At 38.0% G+C, this 24,432-nt stretch overlaps 3 protein-coding genes across 5 annotated transcripts; 1 reads left to right on the top strand and 2 right to left on the bottom strand.

Annotated features, from left to right (window-relative positions):
• Nucleotides 1-1,458: 1,458 nt before the first annotated feature.
• On the bottom strand, nt 1,459-8,307 carry SPC25 (SPC25 component of NDC80 kinetochore complex). Of its 2 annotated transcripts, XR_005626833.1 has the most exons (7): nt 7,925-8,307; nt 7,771-7,836; nt 6,817-6,963; nt 6,563-6,667; nt 6,121-6,219; nt 4,286-5,174; nt 1,459-3,971 (listed from the first exon to the last, which is right to left on the bottom strand). XR_005626833.1 is itself a non-coding variant. In XM_039702844.1 (6 exons), exons 1-6 carry the CDS (start codon nt 8,076-8,078, stop codon nt 5,041-5,043), a joined length of 705 nt encoding a protein of 234 aa, XP_039558778.1. In that variant the 5' UTR covers nt 8,079-8,307; the 3' UTR covers nt 4,077-5,040. The 2 variants fall into 2 exon arrangements, 1 of the variants encoding a protein (XP_039558778.1); XM_039702844.1 differs by lacking the exon at nt 1,459-3,971 and having other exon boundaries at nt 4,077-5,174.
• Nucleotides 8,218-12,396, bottom strand: LOC120498143 (testis-specific gene A8 protein-like). Its single transcript, XM_039700534.1, has 2 exons — nt 12,281-12,396; nt 8,218-8,729 (listed from the first exon to the last, which is right to left on the bottom strand). The coding sequence occupies exons 1-2, from the start codon at nt 12,342-12,344 to the stop codon at nt 8,218-8,220; spliced, it is 576 nt and encodes a 191-aa protein (XP_039556468.1). The 5' UTR covers nt 12,345-12,396.
• On the top strand, nt 8,511-22,684 carry G6PC2 (glucose-6-phosphatase catalytic subunit 2). Of its 2 annotated transcripts, XM_039696582.1 has the most exons (6): nt 8,511-8,645; nt 15,321-15,394; nt 15,738-15,847; nt 18,868-18,979; nt 19,805-19,920; nt 21,125-22,684. In XM_039696582.1, exons 2-6 carry the CDS (start codon nt 15,345-15,347, stop codon nt 21,634-21,636), a joined length of 900 nt encoding a protein of 299 aa, XP_039552516.1. In that variant the 5' UTR covers nt 8,511-8,645; nt 15,321-15,344; the 3' UTR covers nt 21,637-22,684. The 2 variants fall into 2 exon arrangements, with proteins under 2 accessions (XP_039552516.1, XP_039552440.1); XM_039696506.1 differs by lacking the exon at nt 8,511-8,645 and having other exon boundaries at nt 15,177-15,394.
• The last annotated feature ends 1,748 nt before the right edge of the window (nt 22,685-24,432 follow it).

Here is a 24,432-nt window from a genome sequence, read left to right as displayed (position 1 = left end):
GAGCCCACTTTGGAAAAGCTGTCTTTTTCAGTCTAGGTGAGCAGAGTTTCTTTAGAAATACACATTCAGAAGCTTTCTTTTAGGAGAAACTGTCACTCAGCAAAGCACCACCTACTAGCCTCTTGTGTAAGTGAGAGATCACTTCGACCTATTCCTCACTTAGCCAAAAGGTTAATATGTGCAGTCTTCTCTTATAAGCCTGGATTCCTTTAAGGTAATTGCAATTGCCATCACTATGAAGTGTAGCATGCTTCTATAATCAAAATTTGGTGTTCCAACAGAGCTGGTGTTCTAACAGACCTGTTTCTCTGCCCAACCAGTTATTCCAGCTGAAGCTGTGGTGTAGAAGATAATGGATAATGAAGAATTGAGCCCATGATCCAGTAGCTAGTGCAAGTCAGTCAAAGAGCATGTTTCCATGTAGAGAGTTATCCATCAGTCACAAAACAGGTGAGTCAGTAGCAATTTGCATTGTTCAACATGCTTTGACTGAAGAGGAAGAAAATCACACTGAAGCTAATTGTATCTCATTTCAATTAATCATTTCAGTGCTTAACTACTTATATATATCTATGAAAATGTCATATGAAAACCACCACACACTTGCATGACTAAACATTATTTTTAGCTTCTGTCAGTCTCCCCAACAACTTTTGAATGTGTTGCTCAATTAGTCCAAATTTGAAAAGAAGATTGTGTGGCAGTTATCCCTGTCCTTATAATGTACTTAAAGTCAGCAGTCAGGTACAGAGGAGAAGCACAGATCAGTGTACTGGATGAAGAGTAGGCAGGATGCAACTGGTGTCCTGCAGCTTTAGCAGCAGCAAAGCAGGAGCCAAACTGGCATAACTCAGGAGTGCTTCTATGGCTCCGATCCTTAGACTGCAAAGAGCTGAATATCACAGTGAAGAGAATGGCACTGTTCAAGGACAAACCCACAGATCTGTAAGAATTTCTTACAGATCTGTAAGAAATCAGGCTTTATTGCCTCTGCTTCTACTGCAACAACTTATTTATAAGCTCAAGACTCCAAAGGGCTCTTCTGTGTGTAGAGCTGTCAGAGTAATTAGGGATAATATGGATAAAAAGAATGGAGTGTCACTGTCTGGCAGTCAGAGCCATTCCTCCCAGCCCTTCAGGCATACAATCCTGTTTTAGCAGTAATGCCTCATATCACTGAATTGCAACTATTGCTTTCAAAAACGTAAGACTAATACCACAGTCATTTAGTATTGCTTATTCACATAATTAAAATACGTACTCTTACTCTGCCTGTGGGACTGATTTATGCATGCTTATCTTTGTTACCTAAAGTTTCACAAGCCATTTTAAAAGTTATAAATTCCAAGTGAGTTCACAGCAATGTTATGGTATTACAATGACAAAACTAATTTAGATAATTTCAAAGTACTGAATAAATTCAGTTTATTGACACATTTGAGAAGACAGTATGGCACAAGCACAGCATACTTCCATGTCTTTTTTTATTTTCACAAGTGTAGCCAATACCTGTTTGTTTTTCAAAATATAGCTAACAACATCCAAGAGTAACCACCTCCACTCTTGTTTGAATAGGTGTGTAAAAAAACTGTTCTGTTAGCCAGGAGTGTCACGGTAATTTGATTTATTTTCAAATCTGACCTCCAGCTAACACACAAACGATAGTGATTAAATACATTTAATACATATGCTATTAACATTTAATATTACTTTGTCTTCCCAGCAGTCTTTAAATTCATTGTGTATTTCCAGTATCTCATAAATTCAGCTTTTCCCCAGATTTTTACAACATGAGATAAATTTGATGCGGTGCTGAGCACCAGTACATCCGCAGTTTACTGTATAGTCAGCATTAGTTCATAGCCCATGCATTTCAGACTTGACCCTTGGTGGCTAAGTGTGGGTCAGCACTTTGAAAGGGAAAGCAATGTTCAGCATTGTGCAAATTGATTTATTCAAAAAGCCTTTACTGACCTTCATTAAAATCTATGTCTGCCTTAAGATCCTGCTAATAAATGGAGCACCAGCATTAGCTGATTGTGTGTCACAGCCCTAAGCTGCATATTGCTTTTGAGCTCAAGAGCTTTCCCATCTGCTCTTTGGGACATTTCAGTCTGTATCTGTCTGCTAACCAGCATATCAGCTTCTCAATAGCTGTACCTGTTGGGTCAGTCTGTTCTGTTATCCTAGTTGTCTTTACTATTATTTGTTCTCACTTTATTGTGAAGCTTCATAACAAATAGAAAATAGAAATAAAAAATTCCAAATCATCACAGATCCAGGTGTGTGGCATTCTATAAGTACTAACTGTACATTTAAAACAAAGGTTTTAAAATGTCAAGACAGATCTTCCACTAGAATGAGGCTGTTTCATAGAAGTCACAGGCCAGTTTTACTCATATTTTAGAATAAGAAGCACATCTATTGTGTACACTTTCTTAGCTTAAACCCACTTTTGGAATACCTGGCTCTCTTTTAGTGGAAGTAAGATCTCTGTCTGATTTGCTCTGGCAAATATAAGTAGGCACATTATTCTAGCTCCAGAAGGAGTTGTAAAGGTTTTTATTGCACACAATAAATATTCCCAATTTCTTGCTTTAGACATATGCACAGGACATTTATAACCAGGCACATCATATTCTCTAGCATATCATTTCTAAGAATGCATATTCCAATAAAGTAGTTGTCACATATTTTATGTTCTGTGCATAGCAATCTTGAAAATTCATTCTGTCACTGTCTACTTATGCCTGGGATTAACAAGAAAAGAAAATGGCTCTAAGTTTGAACATCTGTCTTCCTTTCTCCAGGCATTTCAGTTTCTTTCTCCTGTGAACATGATCAAATCACAAATGTTACAGAGGGTGCCTGAGCAATACGTACACCCTTCATGATTAAACAGCTCCATTGGAAATCATGGAAAGGAGGAGGTTGTGTTCTGCCTGTCTTTCTGCTTTCATACTACAGCTGTAAACTATTTGGTTGAGCTTGCTGAAGTTTCCTTTCAGAGCAGCACAGAGGTGCTTGGCACAGACAGCACGTAGGGCAAGGCTATGTTTCAAAATGAGTAGTCATTCTGAATGTGAGCAATGCCATTAGAGAGAAGCTGGAAGGGACAGGCTTCACCTGTGGAAGGGCTTCTGTACAAGGGAGAGACGCCAACAGCAGCCATAATGCCTCAGAGAGATGACACAAGTGGGAAGTGCACTGCTGGCTCAATAAATTTTTTTAACCCCCTGGCTAGTCTACTGACATCCATAAAAATGCCTACAGCATTCTCTTAATGGTAGAAGCAATTAGTTGAAAGAAATACCTGCAACTTAAATCCTGTTAATTTGACTGAAAAGGAAGCAAATCCACTAATGAACAATGAGACCCCTGAAGTCAGGCTCCCATCACTCGCCTCTTTGGACCATTGCCAGTTACAGAATTCTCAGAGAGGACACAGGGTTTGTCCTGAGAGACGACACAAAGCAGAAACTGAGGATTTGTTTTATTTGAGATGTCATTATAGTAATGCTTAGTAATTCTCTGCTGCTACTCAGTTCCAAAAGTGCAGTGTAATCAGTTGGCACCTTTTACTGTTCTTTGTGTATAACTGGCTGTAACACAAGGGAAAAAAAAATCAATAGGACACACCAAGGAAAATGATGCACTACTTAGAAAGCAGCAAATTGTGCCCCATAGGGAAGAAGAAATGGAAGATTATTTCTTTTACTTTTTTTGTTAAGTTTTGATCCTAGAAGACGAGGGTGCAGTCTGTGGTATATCCATCAAGCTATATGGTTAAGTTCAGACAAACTAAATTATTTAAAATACAGTTCACATGTGACTGGGAAATATTCCCAACTGTACTAAGAATATCTGATCAGATAAGATCTGATGACCAGATTTAAACATGCCTAAATGACTAGGTCATAATATTAGTTTTTGATTCACTACAATTTCTAGGACTGAACTTAAGTCAACACCTTATATGAACTGCAGCAAATTGTGCCCCATAGGGAAGAAGAAATGGAAGATTATTTCTTTTACTTTTTTTAAGTTTTGATCCTAGAAGACAAGGGTGCAGTCTGTGGTATATCCATCAAGCTATATGGTTAAGTTCAGACAAACTAAATTATTTAAAATACAGTTCACATGTGACTGGGAAATATTCCCAACTGTACTAAGAATATCTGATCAGATAAGATCTGATGACCAGATTTAAACATGCCTAAATGACTAGGTCATAATATTAGTTTTTGATTCACTACAATTTCTAGGACTGAACTTAAGTCAACACCTTATATGAACTGTGGTATATTATCAAATTAAGCCTTTCCTTTCTTGTTGCAATAGTCCTTTTAAATATTCTTTAAAAAAACACTTTACAAAATAGAAAAAGAATATTTTCAATCAAAGCTGAGCATTGTGGTAGTAATAGTCTTCTTGATAAGATGCAAAATACTTACATTATTTATCTGTCACCACTATATTTCATACTTGAATACATTATACTTCAGGCTTTGCCACGTCAAAAGATTTCCAATGACAAAGTTTAACAGACCAGAAGAAAAGCATGAATAGAAATGCTAACACTGTAGATACAAATTAGGGTAAAAATCAAGACAATGACCTATGACACAAGTAACTGAAGTAAGTGCTAGGCTTCAGCACACGTTATTTTTTTAATAGGTTTCAGGTCTATTTCAACTACACAGAAACTTGAAAGAGACATCAATGCTTTTGGAAAAGATAAACAAACTACAGAAGGTACTTCATTTTTATTATCTCCCCAGGGCAGCTAAATACAAACCATTACATCATTAATGCATGTAATCAAAGCTTACCTGTCCAGAGACATTCAGTTAAGGCTGCAGTTACAGATACTGTTGTTCAAAGAATGATCCAAAATGTATCCAGATAACAGTAGACTAAAATACTGCTTTCATTATCTTTATTTAGAAATTAGGAGTCAGACATGGATAAATACACCATTTCAGCAACAGGAAGGGAGTAAGGATGCTCTACAGCCAGAAGGAGAGGTACAAACCAGTTTCATGCAGACTGTTTGTATGATAAAGCAGTGAAAGCTTTTCTGATGTTGGCAACAAATGCAGAAAAATTGTTAGTTTCTCTCAGTTTGAGCTGTAACTCTGCAATACAGTCCAGAGGAGGAGTACAGGAAGTCACTAAAATGACACAAATTTGCAAAAGATTAGACTATTATTAAAATAATAAATCAATACCAGTGTTTTCCTGCACCTATGAAATACTAATGTAGTTTGTTATCTTTTTATGTTTTTGCTCCCACCTGCATTATTTTTGAGAAGCCTCATTTTCTTTCAGCAAAGAGAAAGCCTCTAAGAACATAACAGGTTTTTAGCTTTACTGACCTCCCACTCAGTGCTGTGCTCCTGCCTGAGTTGTTACAGTAATTTCCAGCAATCCATAGCCTGCTCAAAAACTGAAACACATTCCTAAACTATTTTGTTGCTCTGTAGGCAAGCAGATTGTAAACTGAGGTAGCCCAGCATGTGATATACTTTTAACTTCAATAGTTTAGATCTGAATTAGTAAAACCAGAAATCAGTTCAGTTCATACCTAGAGCCATGGCAGAGCCCCAGTAGCATCTGTCTAGAAGCTATCCAGCACTCAAATTCCATAACTGAAGTAAGATCCATGCAGCCAAAGCAGCTTTGAGATTCAAAAGGCTGTGCCCTTACAGAAGGGGAATGCTGGATTTCAAGTTTTATTCTTTCACCTGTGTCACCCCCTTTCTGCCCTCTAGGCTCTTGGAACAAGTTGAAATATGCCTGTCAGCATACACACCCACTTTAGCAGTAACAAACTACAAATGAAGCATGCTCATCTCTGTATATGGTCCTTCTCTTGCTTTGCTTGATACAAAGTAAACAGCACCTCCACAAATGGAGGGCAGTGAACATTAGCAGTGGTATTTTCATGTAAGTTAACAAGAAAAACATAATTAAAGCAACATTATTGCCATTGCAAGATTTTTCATTTGGCAATTGGAAGATAAAAGATTACAATTAAACTGCACTTTACTCCTCTCCTTTTTTCAAACACAAGTGTCAGATTCAGTCCTCTTACTTAAGTATTCAAAATTCACGTACCTTCATAGTCCCCTTGTTCATTTATGGAAATGGTACACGTGTATGGCTTATCAGGATCTTTGTGGTCAATGTGTCTGAATATAAACTGTAATTGCTCGTCTAAAATAAACACAAACAGAAGTAATTAACACCATTAACCTCTGCTGAAGAGTCACAATGATGACTAAAATGATGACTATGATGACTAAACTAAACAATGATGACTAAAAATCACAATACAAAGTTAGTTTCAATTCATATTCTTAGAACACTGACAGATTAAGGAACACTGGCCTCTTTGCAAGACAAATGCATTTTAGCATATTTTGCCATTTGAGGGACAAATGTAGTAGCTGGGCTAAGCCAATGATCAAGTGTGTAAGCTGTGTGCTCTTCACTGCACAACCCAACATGAAGCACATTGCATCAGTGCACAGAGACTATGGAAACTACAGAAACCTACCTGGAATTCTGCGCATCTCCAGTGCAAGATGCTCTTTAAACAGTGTTTTAATCTTGCTCACTTGTTCCATTTTCTCCTTGGCAGCTTTATTTTTAGAAGCTTTTACTAGAATTTAAAAGTCCATCGTAAGTATCAAAGGCAAAACAAGCACATAAAAAACCATCTAGAACAGCAGAAAAGCCACAAAGAGCAAGTGTTAAAAACAACCCCTCCTTCAATTAAGAAAATTTACTTATTATCCTTTTCTTACTTACTTTCCATTTTCTTCATCAACTCTTCTTTAAGCTCTTGGATGCTGTCAGTCAAGTTCTTCTGCTGCTCTTGTTCTTGATTTAGCTTTGATTTTATTTCTGTCAACTCCTCTTCCTTTTCTGCTACATATTTGCTCTGCTGGAGAATCTCTGAAAGGAGGCAAGAAAATATGAACATATACAGTTGATTAAGTATGTCCCTGCTATATAAAACCTAAGTAGTTTGAAATTATTTATATTAATAAAACACAGTGGAACGCATGCTACCACAGCTTCAGAGAGAAGTCAGCTTAATTCTATCAAGAGCATTAAAGTGAAAGTTATTCTTGAGAGAAGCTACAAAGAAGCTGCTGTATCAGAAGCTCTGATACATTAAAGCACCAGAACAGCTATGGAGCAGCTCTGACACTTTAATGAGATGAAATTTGTTTCTGGTGCCAGTACTATATACATCTTCAGAGCATGAAGATGATGGCTCCTGCCCACAGATAATGACAGAAAGACAAGAATGGAAACACTGACTGATAGGAGAGTTGCAATTATTTTTACCTGGTATTCTGAAGTTTGCAAAATTCAGCCAAGTTAATCCTAGACTGATGAGCTGACACTATTCTCTCACTAATAGGGAAAAGACATAACTTCACAATACTTAGCTTTACTAAGCAATTTAATGTATTTTCGTACGGCAATCAGAAAAGTCTGATACTCTATTGTTTTAAATACTTATGCTCTATGCAGAAAACTTATATTTTTGCATCATCAAGGAAGTTTTTCATCAAATTGCCTTTGACTTGAAATTTACATCGTAGATTTATATTGTAACCAACCCTTTATGTTTGGGTTTAATTCTGTGTTCATTCTGATGTTATTACACACCTTTTTAAATGTGAAGTTAAACATACTATTTAGCTGTATTAAGTTAATTTTATAAAGGTTGGACATAATAAATAACTGTACCATTGTTATACTCGTGAATTTTGTCAATCATCACATCCTCTTCTTTCAGCTTCTTGGACCATTTCTCTGTAAGGGAAAGTTACTTCAGTTATTTGAAGAAGTTTGATGAGAACTTGCGAAAAGCAGAGTTAACAGAAGCACAGAACCTTTGTACCTGAAAGAGCTTCTAAAGTCTCCTTGCACAAATCTCTCAGCGCTGACGTCTGATTGTTCTGTTCAGTGCCATAACTGATTTTAAACTGGATCCAAAACTCTTTCATATCTCGTTCAAAGAGCGCTACTTCATCTTCCGCCTGTGCGTTTCCCATAGCGCCGTACCAAACCTGGCGGGAACGGCGGCGGCCTCAGCCCACGGGAGGCAGTGGCAGCGGGGCGCAAACGCTCACGGTTGCTTTTACGGCCCCGCCTTCTCGTTCAAACCTCTTCGCGCCAGTTGTCGCCACCGGCTCAGCGGGAGCCGCGTGTCCCTCGCAGCTCTCCCAGCGCTCGGTCCCCCGCCAGGGCGGTTCCCCGCCGCCCCTCACGGCCGCCCGCCCGCCCCGCAGCAAGCGCGCCGCTGATTGGCTGAGCCCGCCCGCCCGCCGGGCCGTTGCTGCGGTAACGAGCGCGAGGCGCGGCCGGCGTGAGGGGCGCGGCCGCCATGGTGGGGGCGGCAGCCGGAGCTGCCCTTCCCCTCGGGATTGCGCCTTGGGATGCCTCGTCCGGGTCCGCCGGTGGCCTGGCGGTGCGGCTGCCTGCCGGGCCGGTGGGGGAAGCAGCCCGTTCAGGGCTGAGCAAACAGCGCCGCTCACTTACGCTCCTCTGAAGGCACGGCTTGTTCCCAGTGTCTGGTTTACACTCATGGAACACACTTGCGGTAACCGGTCTTAAATTTTGTGAGTTTCCGAGTTGCTTTTTAATTCGCCCGGCTTGAGTTCTCTCATGAGTGTGGATGAAGTGCGTTCTGACAGGAGAATGACCTGTAGGGGTAATTGCAGTACTTTTTGGTACGAACAAAACCAGAATACAGTAGCCCTGCCTGTACCCAGTCAAACATTTGCCATAAACGTCTGTCAAAGTGAGTTTGCTCTTTATGACAGTGTGACAGGTTTTTCTCCAGTTGTTTATATTCCCTTTTAGCTCTTGATAAGCGCTAGTTTGTGATCCAAGGTCGCAGCCTTCGGTTTATTATGAAAGCTACTTTAAAAATTTTCGTTACCATAGCTAATGAATTTCTCCTAATTTTAGTTTATGTGAGTGCTATTTAGATAATCCCAGAATAATGTATATTTAGCATGGCTTTGAGGATTGCTGTCTAAAAGTACTAATTACTGTCTTCCACCTGTGCAGTGCTTAATGATGTCTGAGCTGGGACCACCAACTATTAGTTCCATTACTCTTGTACAAACTTCCTGGATAAACACTTTTACCCCACTGTATTCCTGCCTTGTTTGACTTGGACACACTGTTCTCCAGATTGCACAGTTTCAGCATTGTTCCTAAAGCTAACAGACCCCTGTTTCTTACCTGCCTCACACTTAAATGAAGTTGGGCTGGTCCAAGGATGATTACCTAGCCATGTATGAATTTGGGCACTATGGGCTTATACCTTATGGCTTTTTTTATTTAGGAACATTTCTTGCCTAGCCAAGTGCATGCTGTTAATCTAAAGTTTCGGTGTTGCTCCTGACATTATTAGCCTTTATTACTTGAGCTCATAACGTTCAATTAAATTAATTTTCAATTTCAATCAACTTTAAATACACAATTTTCCCAGGCCCTGGAGTTTGGTAAATACAAGTTAAACTAGTCTAAACAAGTCCTATTTTCTAATCCATAATCTTTTGGTGGGCTCTACAGCTGGTGTCTTCTGAATCCTTTTGTTAACACAGATAATGGGTTCACCCCACGGTAACTGGCACTAGCTCAAAAATGTTAGGTATCTTCTTCATCAGTGAAGTTCTTCTAGACTCATTAGTCCTATTCCTTTGTTGTACACTTTCACCCACCAAAGACTAAATGCCTGTGGCATTTACTGGCAGAATCCATACCTTCATTGATCTCTTTTCCAGTTCATTTTGAGGCTTTGAGAGACGTGAACTATACTATAACCTATCTTCAACCTTTCCCACTACTGTCCACCATGAGTTTACCAAGTGTGTGTTTCAGGGAAGCACACTTATTTTGGCAAGTCCTAATTTTCAGTTCAAACTGATGGTTTTTTGCCAGCTACAAACAGGAATGTGGCCTCATGGCCCAAACTAGTGCAGGTCAGGTGCTTCTGGGTCTGATTCAAGAGGCTCCATAGAAAGAAATGCTGGCAGCCACCATAACTCTAGCCCAGACAATTTTTTTGAAATATTGCTTTCTAAATGTCTGGCCTAGCAAGCCATGGAGTAGTTGTGGATGGAAAAAAGTTTCAACAGTGATTTACCCTATTTTTAACACTGTGAGCTTAGCTGGAGACCATTAATTATGGTATTTCTGCATTTTCCAGCTCTTCATGGGTGTCCTTTTAACCCCAGGCTACTTGGTTAACTCAAGGTTCCAAGGGGCACAGCAGCAGCTGCAGGTGACAGTTCCCTGCAGTCAAACTGAAGGGCAGAATGTTGCCAACAAAAATCTGCTGCTTTATTTTATTGGTAACAGAAAGTCCATCCTGGGCAGTTCAGTGCTGGGTTAAGAGGCAGCTGAAAAGTCCAGCTCAGCTGGTTGGAGAGCTACTGCAGCTTATGAGGATATTCTGAAGGAGCACAAAATTGACAAGCTGGTACTAATAAACTGGCTCAGCTACTTCTTGTGGCAGGTTTCTGACTCCCTGGGCTATGGTTGGCATTGGGCTAGTTTTAACAATGAGAGCAGGCTGGTTTCAGGGGTTGGAGAATGACAGTAAGACAGGAATCTTATTGGAAAGGGAATTGAAAAATGGTTTGGAGATTGTTGCACTAATGGATCCAGTTCCACTTCTGCCTTCATGGAACTTGAAGGAATTTTATCTTCTTTAGGTTGCTTCTAATTTCTAAATGGTAGTTCTTCATACTTAAAATAAGTAAAATTCCTTATATGTAACTGTCATAGGCATGCCAGAATTGTATTCCATGCATTGTTTGTATAATTTATACTGGTGCACTTATAAACACAATGTAATGTAATTACATTACTAATTTGCATTACTAATGTAAACAAATATTAAGCTCTGGCAGGTCTGATTATTGTTATAGTGCACAGATTAGGTTTTTTGGCTTTGTGTGCTTGCATAGTTAACTTTGTAGCAAAGAGTAATGACTGTACTAACTAGGAAAGGTCAGATTAAGGTGACAGAATGAAGTGAAGGAGACTGGGTCATATTAACTAGTGCTAAACCTCTATTGGTCAGCCCAGCCCTAAAAAAGCCTGGGTCCAATGAGGAATGCTTGAGGACATGGGATTTGAAAGTAAAAACTGGGAGAGAGAGAGCGCAGAAGCGTCTTGAAATATTCTTGTCTTTCTAATTCAAAAATTAAGTTGTATCTTTTCAGTGTTCCACTTGGAAAACATTCACACCTGAGAAAATACCTGTCAGCTGTTGTATACAGTGTCTGCTGGTGAATTTAGCAAATTGCTTGTTAATCCTTGTAACTGGTCCAGTGTCAATGGAAATACTGGTGTGGAAATTCATGTTATTGTTCAATTAACTAAGCATAATGTACCAGAAAGTCAGGCCCATTACACAGGCCTCCATTAACAGTGTTTCAAAAAATGTTTGCTTTGGTGGTTTTTCCATGCCTTGCAAACATTTACTTAAAAGCATCTGTTGACTGTTATGTAATACTTGCTCTAATATGTAGGTGCAAGGCAGCTGTAAACATTTTATCCTCCCTTCAGTGGATCATCAGCATGACTCTTGCTTTTACATTTTATGTGTGTATATATATACACACACACGTGTATATGAAGTCTTTGGTTTTGTGTGTCTTGGAAAACACAGTAAATCAAGAAATTATCAATAAATTTTAAAATATATGAACAGATAGCATTTGAAAGGCGTTTGCTTTGAACTAAGAACTAATTTATGTGAAGGCCAAACCTTGGCTCTCTAATATCAAAACAAGATTTAAAATCTTGATTGCCTCCACTTTCTGACCATTTTGTATAGATCATTGGGTTTCCCTGCAATTCCCCATACTAAAATACAGCAAGGAGTTTTATTTCATGTATTATTTCGAGTGACTTTGAAGCACTAGGGGGATTACAGAAGCTTTTTGCAGTGCTTTGCATAGAGGAATGATGGAAGAGGGAACTCTATTGAGGAATGTTTCTCCTTTGTCAAACAAGGTATTAAATATAGTATTTCAAGTGATGTTTCACCATCTTTTTTGGTTATTACTGCTTGGAAGGTCTTTAGTGTCTCAGACTTTTATTGGTTGTGTAATATGACAGGCAGGACAAGCGATTACTAACATGTCAGTTTTTGATTTCCTCTTGGATGGAGCAGGATCATGGCTCATTCCAGGCACAGTGAGAACTGCCTCTCCCACAGAAACACACTTACCTCTTCCAAAACCTCCATTGTGTCTGTTTTGTAGATTGTGGATTTGGTGAGGTTTTTTAAACATCCTTTATAAACATGACTCCTCTGGTATCTCTAAGGTGAGGATTTAGGAGCTTCTGAAAGATTCAGAAAGAATGTAGGAGAAAATGAAAGCTTTTTCTCTTGCTGTTACTCTTTATTGTGTCTGAGGTGCTTATCTTTCTTTATCTAAGCATAAGAATCAGCAGCAAAATCCTGAAAGTTAATATCAAGAGGTCTTCAGCATTTACACTAAAAGAGGTTACTTTACTGAAACATTGCAAAGACATATCTTCAAACATTAAATTTACAACGTTTCTGGAGAGCCAAAGTGTGCCTGAGGGGCTCTGTCTGAAAAAGAGTTCAGCCTGAGCAGATGCATCACTGTCCTAGTGCATAGATAATATGGGTGGGTAGTTTTGAATTTATAAATAAAGCAAACATGCAAAAAGCTATTGCGATTATTGCAATGCTTCTGCACATCCTGTGTCAGAGACAATTTTTTTGATACCACTGACTAACAGTGGTGCCATTAAAGAGGGACTGTAAAATGAACTATTTTATTACTTGGTAGACTCTCCTGAGGACATGAAGTGTATCTTGATGGAAACTTTTGTACTGCAAAATATTTTTTCCTAATAGAACAATAAAAATAACCTCATTGTAATTGTTGCTCTTTTAACCAAGTACCAGAAGTCAGATGTCTGTTATTCAGCTGCCGACTGACTTGGCATTTGCACTCATGTTTGAAGCTAACTGTTCTTGCTAAACTAGATTGGAAAACAGAGGAAGACCTCAGATTTTCTACATTTCTGCATACTAAACCCAGACATGTCTAAAAGAGTGATTTTTTTAAATTGTTATAGTAAGTCTTTTTTATCTGTAAAGGCAAGATACTTTTGCAGTAAAAAAAAATGTAGCAAAGGAGCAATTTTTTTAGCAATAAGGTACAAAGAGTTATTAGAGAGAGATTTCTAAACAAGTATGGTCTGGGGAGGTATTGGGAGAGAGCAAATTAATTCATTGATATCTATGACAGTTGCCTTGCTGCACACTCTGAAAAACAGTAAAGGTATACAACTTAGCAAGAAACAAACATCCTCAAATATTTTCAGCTAAAAAATCTAAGAAATATATTTTTAAAAATATCCTGCAATTTTGAATCTGGAAGAGTTTCCCTTGAAATCAGACAACACTAATTAATGTGAATAATTCAGTCAATATATAGAAAAATATTGTAGATATTCAGAAGCAGCACATTGAAACTTTTAACTTTAAGGTTTTCTATATGCCTTAATGCAATTGGTAGCAATAAACATATAGGATTTCAATCTGCTAAAAAATTCTAAAACCAGACTATTATTAGCTAAAGTAAATGGGAGTAGTTAAGGTAAATATGAGATTGTGTCATGAAGAGAAATCTTCTTTGTCCATTTAATTGTCATGCCTTATTTGTTGAACCTACTTAATGTTTCCATGTGACTTCCCTGACCACACATCATGAAGCCCTGTAAGCCATTAAGCCCCTCTTCAGCAAAAACAGTTAAGTGGTTCATGTCTTTGTCTCCACAGCCTGTGCAGTTTAGCTTGAAGCGCATGGGAAGAGTATTAGGGAAGTGTGCAGTCCATATATAGAGCTGCTTTTGTTTTCTGACTCACACTGTTTCAGGTACACAGATAATAATTTCATATAAGATATGAATACATCAGAATATTAGAGCCTGATAAAGAGCTTGAAGTTTTCCTCTGATGATATCAGAGGTTGGTATCATCAGGCTTTTAGTATCCATTTAATCTCCTGTAGGAAAAGTTATTTTCATGAAGCCACCTCAAATGAACATAATATTCTACACTACAGTTACTACTACTAATATTGATAAATCTGATATGCTAATATATTGCCTGCTGTAATCTTTTAAACTCCTGCTGTGTGGCAGAATCTGTTTGCTCTTGGCTGTTGGCTCTGGAGAACTGCTGTGCTTCACTTGGGAATGGTTCAGGGAAATACTCCTGGTGATGTGTTCCCAGCCTTGCTCTGGTTTGTGCAGCAGGTCTCATTCCTGCCACGCTGAGCAGCAAGAAGGGGGGGCTGCAGCTCCTTCTGGCAGGGGGGCACAGGACTGGCATCACGTAAGTAATGCCCAAGAATGGTGGTACTGAAGGATGGCTCGGAGACTGAGCATCATCTGCATTGGGCCCTGGATTGACAGGCCTCTTGTGGGAAGGAAACAATTGTTTTTCAATATTTTAATAATATTGTTGCTTTAAAAATAAATCTAGAGCGCAACAGCGTGGTTGATATATGGATGCTCATTGCATTTTCCCTGACTGAAAAAATGTGTTGTGCAAAGTATTAGTTACAGCCAAGTTCTGTTTCAAAGTGAAATGTACAGCTTCAATGACAGTTCTGTGAAGATCAGTAATTTGTGTATTCTTTCTATCCTTTATACAGGCAACACTTAATGAAGTACACACATTAGTAAGATGTCCATCTTGCTGAGAAATGAACTGTGAAAAAGTTTAAGTAAACATGTGCCAGCTGTTCCTACAAGGAATTGCACGAGTCACACATTTTGTTTCCACAAAACTTTCCCCACAATTTGCTGCTGCTCAGCATATACTTCACTTAGCTTCCTACAATTAAAATTTGCAAACAAAAAAGCTTTCCAGTGCTAAGAGACTCATATGCTTTTCCAGAGATTTGGAGCCACGTGTTTCAGGAATGACTGGGTACACCACGCCAATATAATATAAAGGCAATGTCAATCACCTTCTCTCACTTTTTAATAGCTCCCCTCCGTGATTCTCATTCTCTGTCTCTAGAAACTTAAGATTAAAGGAACTTTGCTATATTTCAAGTACAGTTTAATCCACTAACATGGATCTCCTTCACAGCAATGGAGTGCTTATCATTCAGCATTTACAGAGAGACTACAGGGCTTACCAGGATTTTCTTAATTTTATGTCACATGTTGGTGATCCTCGGAATATATTTTCAATTTATTTTCCTCTTTGGTTTCAGCTCAACCAAGTGGTTGGTACTAAAATGATATGGGTGGCTGTCATTGGTGACTGGTTCAACCTCATATTTAAATGGTAAGAAGTTGGATTTGTTTTAAAATTTGGAATTTTTAATAATAGTTACTATATGTATTTTAAGTTTAGAAAACTTTCTGTGAATAATGTACTAGTAGATTTTCCTTGGTAATTATAAATTAGTAATTCACAAGGAAGATATTTAAGATATGTTTGAAATAATATTGTAATAAGATGAGAAGAACCTGTAGAACTGTTATAGAACAGCTTTCAAATGTAGCTCTTCATATTCTTTGTATGATTATTTATCATGCTCTGCCGAGGCCTTCTTATATAAAAATATTTTCATTTAATTTCTTCTTTTCTCTCTCTCTTTCTTTTTTTCTTTTTGGGTGGGGGTCAGGATTTTATTTGGCCATCGCCCTTACTGGTGGGTGCAAGAAACAATGATCTATCCTAATCAGTCAAGCCCATGCCTTGAACAGTTTCCTATAACATGTGAAACAGGACCAGGTAAGAAATGTTGGAGATTTCCTTGGTTGGTCCGTTTGATAGTGATAGCGGCTTCAAGGGGGAGAGTGAGACTTAGGAAGGTCTTATATGATGCAGAAATCTCAGAGCTCATGTATAAAATGACAAGACTCTTGTATGACAAGAGTATTTCCATCATTGCCTTTAAAAGATGCAAGGGAGGGGGGCTGGCTTTAAAAATAACTACTACTACTAAAATGAACTGGCGTATTGGAAAGAAATTTTCACAAAACTTGTGAAATACATTGTTTAATGTGTTCCAAGACAGAGCCCAGGGCTATTGAGTTTGAGGTCTTGTTTGCTGTTGCAACAAATATTCAAACCCCATAAACTAAGTAGATGGTTCAGTGTAAATAACAATAGTCAGAGCAATCAATTACATAATTTATCACAAGTGGAAAGGAACCAGAACCAGACACTGCCACTGAATGTGTGTGGGAGTATGTGTACAAATATATGGGGAAAAAATATTTTTGAAATGCACCTTTTCAATATATTTTCACTTTTTATGTCTCATTATCTTCTCTGTGGAAATCAAATGCAATACTAATGAAGGTAAATGAACTTGTGCAACCCTATGTGCAATAAGATGAACTTGCATTGAGCTAAGTGAATTTAGTTTAATTTGTTGTGCAAGAAAATACTGACTGTGGAAATGATGTGCTTTGCATCTTGTTGATGCCACTGAAAGCTTTTAAGCAGTTTGCATGGCTGTATTTTGTTAACAGTACCCTGCATTGCATCCCATTGTAATTGTGAACAAGAAGCTTAAGCCCTTCTATGAGGCAGGGTTTAATAATGCCTTTATGTCTGCAGTGTCTTTCAAGTTACTTCATTTGGGACCTAACACAAGGTATTGAAGTCCTTCAGACCTTATCAAAAGCCTTCAGAACTGAGCCCATTCAGTGCCATGTAGATCCGAGCCCTGGCTCAGGAGACAGTCAGTGTGCTTCATTTTGATTCATTGAACCAGAAGGTGTTTCTTCTTGTTACTGTCTTTCTGAAAGGTCATTCCTATTTCTGTCCAGTGGGTACAACTGTCATATTGATTCCTTCTTTGCACTTACAATGACCACATTTTTTCCCACCTCAAGACTTACTCTGGACCATTAAGACTGTCACTGATCTGTTTCTCATTAGCGAGAGGAGGCACAGTCAGTGCAGGTGCTACATGCATCATGGTATGAGCTTACATGGTACTTCACACACTTTTAAAATAGCAATTTATATTAAAAGATTAGAGAAGCAGCCACAGAGAAAAGCAGATCCAAATACTGCTAGGATAGACTGAACCCCAAACTCCATGTCTCAGCAAAAGGGAAAGCTGAAGGAACTGTTCATATGACTACATGGCAAACAGTTTAGGACCTGAATTTGCTTTGTACTTCTGGAATTAACTGAACTAAAACCCAGCAGCTATTTGTTTTCTGATATTTGTAAAACTTTAAGAACATAAACCTTAAGGTGGAATTTATGTTGTTTTGATTAGATAATTTGCAATAAGCTATGAAATATTATTCCTTGATGGCATTTTCCTAGATGACAGAAAAGAGAAGCTCTTCCACTGATGACATACAATGTTACTGTTTCCTTATCGGTGACATTTGTTCCATTATGAGGTTTAGGAGTGCACATCTGATAGGAAATTAACAAAAGAGCTGGTAGAGTGACTCTAAATGTACTGCCAAGCAGAACAGAAAAATTTAATGCAGGGAGTCAGAAATCATTGTGCTTGTCCTGCCCAGACATTTCTGCTTTGCTACTTCACTGAAATATTCTTTTACTCTACACACTACTAGATAGTGCTGGCTCATAACACATTCTTGAGCCAAAATGATTTCTTCTGATAGTGAAATAACCCTGTTCCTTCTCTTTTGTCTCCACAGAAAGCCAAGATGTAAAGGTCCAAGATTTACAGATTCCAATGATCTAATTTTTTCTTTCCCTATTTTGATTTGCTGAATGTAAATCTGGTGAACATGAGAAAGGAAGTGACAGAGTAATTTTAGGAATCACTTCCCTTGCATCATGCCAGCATACCTTGTTTTATGGTGATTTTCACAGTTGTAGGAATTTCTCAGTGGTTTCATATTGCTTCCAGTAAAATAAAAATTTTACTTTTAAAATTAAAACAAAGTACACATATATTGTTATAGCCTGGACTAAAAAGAAATCACTGTTGTTATCTATATGAGAGAGTGTTCCTTGTCATAGACTGCTGTAGGTAGACTACAATGTGCTGTACCTGTGGGTACAGCAATTAGAGCATCATATCATGTACCAGTTTCTTTGACAATCTGCTTTTAATCTGGTTGATATTTTGCAGCACGTTAAAATTTATAAAATGAATCAAAGTAAAGCATAAAGACACATTTTTCCATGCTTCAGATGCATTTCTAAAATTATTATAAAACTACTCAAAATGTTAATTACCTGCATTGTAATATTGCTAATGAGACACAGCTTACAATTGTTAACACCATGGTAATTGCAAAAGCAGATAAAAAGCAGCTTGGAAGTGCTATCTAAAGTTATACTGGTCCTTTGGTTTAGATTGTTACAAAGAGCTAAATTTCTGTGGGTCCTGTTAATTATGGAGAGGCTCATTCAAAACTTTTCTTATGTGATCCTCATACATAATTTCTACATTCCATGCTACAGCTCTAAGACAGCCCTAGGTGCTTTTCAAATTTTTTTAATCCAAGTAATGGGAAAAGAATATGTTTTCCTTCCAAGATTCCAACTCACACCAATATAAAATGAGTAAGCTATTACCTTTTTTATTTCAGAAAAGTATTATGGATTCCCTATAGATGAACCTTCTGAACAATTCATACAGCAAAAATTAACTTCTAAGAAGCAGTTTACATTCTTTCAGCCTTTGTTAGCCATTTCCCTTCTAAATTATTAGGTGCCTGAGTAACTGCCAGTAGACATTTTCTGTATGACAGATATCACAGTCTTCATGCTTGAGTTGAATATTTCCTTTTTGTTTTTACTAGGAAGCCCATCTGGACATGCCATGGGATCATCCTGCGTTTGGTACGTAATGGTCACAGCAGCACTTAGCTACACAGTTAGATGGAAAGATAAATCAGCTGTTACCCTTCACAGGTCAGTGTCTTTCCAGTATTCCAACTCATTATTTTCAGATAGTTCTTTAAATATATGCTATGTTTTTAGCGGACTTAATTTAAACAAATATTCACAGTTTGGTCTATTTTGTGAAAAACCAACAACCCTTTATTATGACCTACTTCAGCTGAAGAAAAAGTATATTAAAAGGATTTATCTGTTTGTATAGTCTGGTATTTATTTACAGACATTGCATACAATTACAGACATTGCATACAATATCTGAATCAGCCCTAAATCTTCAGTGCTGGAAATTTTAAATTCTCTAGTTGTCACTATGTATTGGGGTTTTTTTGGATTAGTACATAAATTTACTGCTTTGATGGTTATTCTTCGCCCATTTTAAAGCAAGTGCACATAATGTTGACAAAATTTGCTGTAATGTGTTGCTCAGCTCTGTGGGAAAGTCCTGCAATTGCTTTGGTGGCTGTTCTTTCTAAGGCTCCAAGGTTGTTTTCACACTGTGTGAATTTTGTCATGAAATAATTGAGTTTTGCATATAGCTATGACTTCATGATGAGATACATGTTTATGGTATTAGTCCTAATTTAATATGCCATTGATTACTTTTATCACTTAAACCACAGAGGTTTCTTGGACCTGAAACTCCTGAGATCTGTTCCTGTAACCGCTCATGATAATGTTTTTGTACTGACTTCTAGTTTTTAATCATCTGATTCTAAACTACTCTGTTTAGTAAACCTCTGCTGGTAAAAGCATGAGCCTTACATGATGGATCTTGAGGAAAATAAGTAGATGAAATATCTTGTCTTAATTTTTAAGCATCTTCCTTTTCCTTCTTAGACTGACATGGTCATTCCTCTGGAGTGTTTTTTGGATTATCCAGATCAGTGTGTGCATCTCAAGAGTATTCATAGCAACACATTTCCCTCATCAAGTTGTTCTTGGAGTATTTGCTGGTAATGCTGCTATTTTTTCTTTCCCTTTTAACCCATATGCTTTTTTTTTTTTTTAATATGAGAGAAGACAAGAGATTTTTACTAGTTGGACTTGTCTTGCAACCCCAGTAGTGCTGTCCACTCTCTGGAAAATCAGGGATTTGATAATAGTCCGAAGGTAAAATTTGTGAGGTAGAATGTACCTGCTGCCTATGTAATTCACAGTGAAGGGAGTGAGCCCTTGTCCACCTGACAACTGATGCTGACTGTATTGTGTCCACGCTGCTCTAGACTAGCTCTGACTGCTTTGTACTGGCTGCATCTGGTCTTTAACTGTGCTGCCTGTGTGGAAGAGATCAGAGAGGAAGATGCTTCTACATGACTCTGACCTTTCCTCTCAGGAGGAAGTTGTTTGGGTCACTTCAAATGGTGTCCAGGTGCAAAATAGCATGTGTGCAATGTGGACAAACACAGAGACCTGGGGCAAAATGGAAAAAAATGTAAATAGCAGGACAAACTCCCCTGGGTGATTTAAGATGCTGCAGTACATTTTTCAGAGTTACTTAAGCATATTATAATTTGGCATTCAGGAAGTCCAAACTATGAGCAGTACCTCGGTATCTATCTGATTTTAAGGAGGGTGACCAGTGCATTGAGTAGGGGCTTCCTGCTCATGTTCTCTTTCATGGATGCAATGTAGCCTGGGGTGCCCTGGCTAACAGCTTTCCCTCTTCACAACCAGGTAAAATGAGTACAAGAGAAGATAAGTGTGTTCAGTGTCTTTTCCTTCAACACTCAAAGCCTGTGTGGGAACTGGTGTTGAATCCTGCATTGCTGGAGCGAGTCTTTTAGTGAGGGACTCTTTTGGAAAAGGAATGTTCCAGTTTACATCTAATGTTTGATAGGTTGTCATCTGGGAGATGCAGTCAGGCCTTAAGGTATGCCTCATATCAAAACCATGTAGTACTTGGTTTTTTTGGTTTTGGGTTGGTTTTTTTTTCCCCATAGTGGCAGTTTTGAGTGGTAGGAAAGGTTTTGTAATGTGCTAAATTGTGTGTGTATATGTGTAAGTATAAATATATATATATAGACACACACATAGATATTTATTACACAGATATATTCTTCTATCTTCAAAAGTCAAATTCTACAGGGACACTGTAGAAAACGCTTCTTCAAAGTACAAGTGTGTGGTTCCCTGTAACACTGAGTTTCTAATCCACAGGCATTCTTGTGGCAGAAGCATTTGAGCACACCCCTGCTATTCAGACTGCAAGCTTGAGAATGTACATCAAGACAAACTTGTTTCTTTTCATCTTTGCCCTTGGCTTTTATCTATCCCTCAAGCTTCTTGATATTGACTTGCTATGGTCTGTTCCAAAGGCCAAGAAGTGGTGTGCCAACCCAGACTGGATAAACATTGATACAACTCCTTTTGCTGGATTGGTGAGGAATTTAGGTGCACTCTTTGGTTTAGGTCTTGGAATTAATTCTGAAATGTTCATCACGAGCTGCAAAGGTAAAAATAGCTGCAGGATAAGTTTCCGCATATTGTGTATAGCTGCTTCTTTAGCTGCCCTGCAGCTGTATAATTTTGTTAAGATACCTACTCATACTGAGTATTTGTTCTACATTCTCTCTTTTTGTAAGAGCGCAGCTATGCCTCTGACTGTAGTTGCCTTGGTTCCATACTGTGTCCACTCGTTAATGAGGACAACTGAAAAGAAACTTAATTAGGTAAAGTTTCAAAGTGCTTAGCAATGTGGGGATGGATGTGAACTGTTCGAGAACCCTCTGCAAAGGCAGTTTTGCTAGTTCATTTAAACCGAGGGGATGCCAGTGCATCTTTGATGTACTCCTGGTAAGTAACCAGTACATCCAAAATCAGTACACTGAAGCAGCTGAGAAATATTAGTTGCCTGATTTTATTCCTAGAAATATTGCAAGCGCACTGCAGTATGGGTAGAAATGGCCCAATATCTGGGTCATAAGGAAGTTTTAAAGTATAACCAACCATCTTTACTTAGCTATATGGTGGTCTTTTAGTTCTGTCCATCTCTAGCTAGATAATGCTTCAAGCATGAGTTGTACATAGTGATACTCAGTATTTAATTTTTTTGTAAATAGATACTGTGTGTTATACTGCTACTGCTATGGTGTGACAGTATCACGCCACCTACTGTTCAGCTGTCCCCAGGCACCGTGAAAAAGGCCAGCATAGTCATAAACAAGGCTTTAGATTTAATTTATTGAGCTTCCTGAGCAAACCAACTTCTGATTAAGTCAGATGAGAAAAAAAAAAAGTTTCTTTCCATTGGACTCTGTAGAATATATTTTTTGCATTACTGTGTAATTTTTGTCATTTTTACTTTTTCAAAGTGGTCACATAAATCATGAATTATACAGATCACAGCTTCGATAGGGAAAATCCTTAAATATGGTGTAAAAAATCTTTGGTTTCTGTACATCTACACAGAGCAACAAATGAAAAAAGTTGTCAATAATGAAATTATCTCAGTATATGACTTGAAGAATGTTGTTCGTGCTCCTGTATTGCAAAGGTAATTCTCTGCTAATTCTCTCAATCAACAGTCACAAGCCTGAATCACTGTTAGCAGTTGTGTAAATCATGAAAATATGGTTGCAGACTGTCACTTCAAGTTTCTATACTTTGTTTAACTAAGGACACAAGTAACTAATATGTTGAATATATGTCTGCTATATAAAATGGATTTTCTAGAGGAGTACTTTCCATTTTATTCATTATTGGCATCTATTGTTGTATATTTCCTTTCAGAGCACAGTCTTTAAGTAGTATTTTGCTGATACCATTCCATAAAGCTCTCTCTTTATGTGTGTGTATATATATATGTGTGTGTGTGTGTATATATATATATATATATATAGCCTTAGTATGTCTGGCTATAATATGAGTAATGAGGGCTGCATATATATGATCTGAAAGCAATGAGGCTTAGAAGATGTAAACATGATATTGCTTCTAGACTTCCAATTAGGTAGGAGATAATTGAAAGAATTTTATTTAATTGGGTAACAAGGTGAATAGTTTGGTGTTGGCCTTTGGGAATGAACAAGATACAAATTACAGAAGCAAATCTGAAACAGGCATCTTTAATTAAGAGCCTAGTAAGACTACCATGACTTAAGAGAAGTAGTCATCTGTTTTTAAGTCTGAGGAGTATTCTGCTTTGTGTATCTCCTATCTTCTCTAATGGTTTTCTGAACTTTTTCCCACAGCAGCTGACCTGAAGCCACTCTTTTCTATAATTGTGACTCCTTAAGCAAAATCACTAAGTTCATGGGACTAGTCGCAAACAGGGAAGAACAAAGACAGCTATGACAAAGATTTCAGCTGTGTTCAAGTTGCTGTGTGCTTTGTTATTCCCTATCAGTGAGATGACCTACAGAGGCATTGCAGAGCAGCAGGTTAATTGAGTTGTGGGTCTGTTCCTAGCTCCTCCTAGCCAGCAACAGGGGATTCTTCATGCACAGCTGTCCAAGGTTCTCACAGTAGCATTTGCATTTAGTGGCAATTTGAAGCTGGGAGTTATGGGCAGAGATCACATTTCTAGGCTTCTAATCACGTGAGAGTCTCTGTTTCCCAACACTGACAAAGAATCTTGGTGCTTCTGTTGGGGTAGACACCACCATAAGTGTAGAATGACAACTGGCATTCTGCAGTATTCTTCTAAGCTCTGTAAAGACATGTGGGCTCTCAGTCACTTTCTTGGAGTGTCCTGTTAGTTCATTCTTTAACTTCAGTGCTTCAGGGAAAAGGCCATAGAACATTTTCCTCTCTGAACCACCTCTTAATTTTTCTTCAGTTATTAAAATGTTACTAAATCAAAGAATGGTGATGTTAATATGAATAATATCAAATGAATCAATTTAGTGTAATTTTGCTAGTAACTTCAGAAATTAACTGACTGATAATGCAATGGCTACAGGACACTTTCTGAGCAGCTGAGTGTGTTGTGGTATGAAGATTTGTGTAAGTGCTTGAAGAATCTCCAAAGAGGACTCCCAAACCTTCCAACAGGGTTAGCATTTTCCAGACTGGTGGAATAGAAGAGTGTCAAGATAATCATGATATTTTGATAGAATTAGAATTGAAAATCAGGAGCCAGGCATGTAGTTGTTGCAGTGAAATAAACCTGCATGTCCCTTACTCAGGCTTCAGTAAATTGATTGCAGTCGAAAATTACAGTCCAGACCTTATCTAAATAGATTGCGTGACCTTACTAAGAGCTCAAATTGTTAAACATTTAAGCTGTAATTTCACCAGGCCTTTGCAGCCATATTTAAATTGTTAATATTGGGAACAGATACAGCACATATACGCTTGCAGGATGAGCTAGCAACTCAGCTTAGTTTGGGCCACAAACCTTTTGAATTAAGGTTTTCTTATGTAATAGAGTGGAAAGTGTAAGACTGATCCCCTTGCTCCCACTAGTAGGATCCTAGGAGAAATTTAACCTTTTATTCTTGATTTAGAGATGCCAAATAATTCCT

Source organism: Passer montanus, unplaced genomic scaffold, assembly GCF_014805655.1.
Source record: "Passer montanus isolate IOZ18808 unplaced genomic scaffold, ASM1480565v1 scaffold1, whole genome shotgun sequence".
Classification (NCBI taxonomy): domain Eukaryota; kingdom Metazoa; phylum Chordata; class Aves; order Passeriformes; family Passeridae; genus Passer; species Passer montanus.
The sequence above is the reverse complement of the archived record's forward strand: the minus strand, read 5'-3'. Positions and strand labels throughout refer to the sequence as shown.

Coding starts and splice junctions, on each gene's coding strand:
- G6PC2 (XM_039696506.1), top strand. CDS start 15,177: ATGGATCTCCTTCACAGCAATGGAGTGCTTATCATTCAGCATTTACAG. Junction 15,395..15,737: donor TTCAACCTCATATTTAAATG/GTAAGAAGTTGG, acceptor GGTGGGGGTCAG/GATTTTATTTGGCCATCGCC. Junction 19,921..21,124: donor TGTTCTTGGAGTATTTGCTG/GTAATGCTGCTA, acceptor TCTAATCCACAG/GCATTCTTGTGGCAGAAGCA.
- LOC120498143 (XM_039700534.1), bottom strand. CDS start 12,344: ATGTTTAAAAAACCTCACCAAATCCACAATCTACAAAACAGACACAAT. Junction 8,730..12,280: donor CAATGGAGGTTTTGGAAGAG/GTAAGTGTGTTT, acceptor TTACCCCTACAG/GTCATTCTCCTGTCAGAACG.
- SPC25 (XM_039702844.1), bottom strand. CDS start 8,078: ATGGGAAACGCACAGGCGGAAGATGAAGTAGCGCTCTTTGAACGAGAT. Junction 6,668..6,816: donor GTTGATGAAGAAAATGGAAA/GTAAGTAAGAAA, acceptor TTTAAATTCTAG/TAAAAGCTTCTAAAAATAAA. Junction 6,220..6,562: donor GGAGATGCGCAGAATTCCAG/GTAGGTTTCTGT, acceptor TGTTTATTTTAG/ACGAGCAATTACAGTTTATA.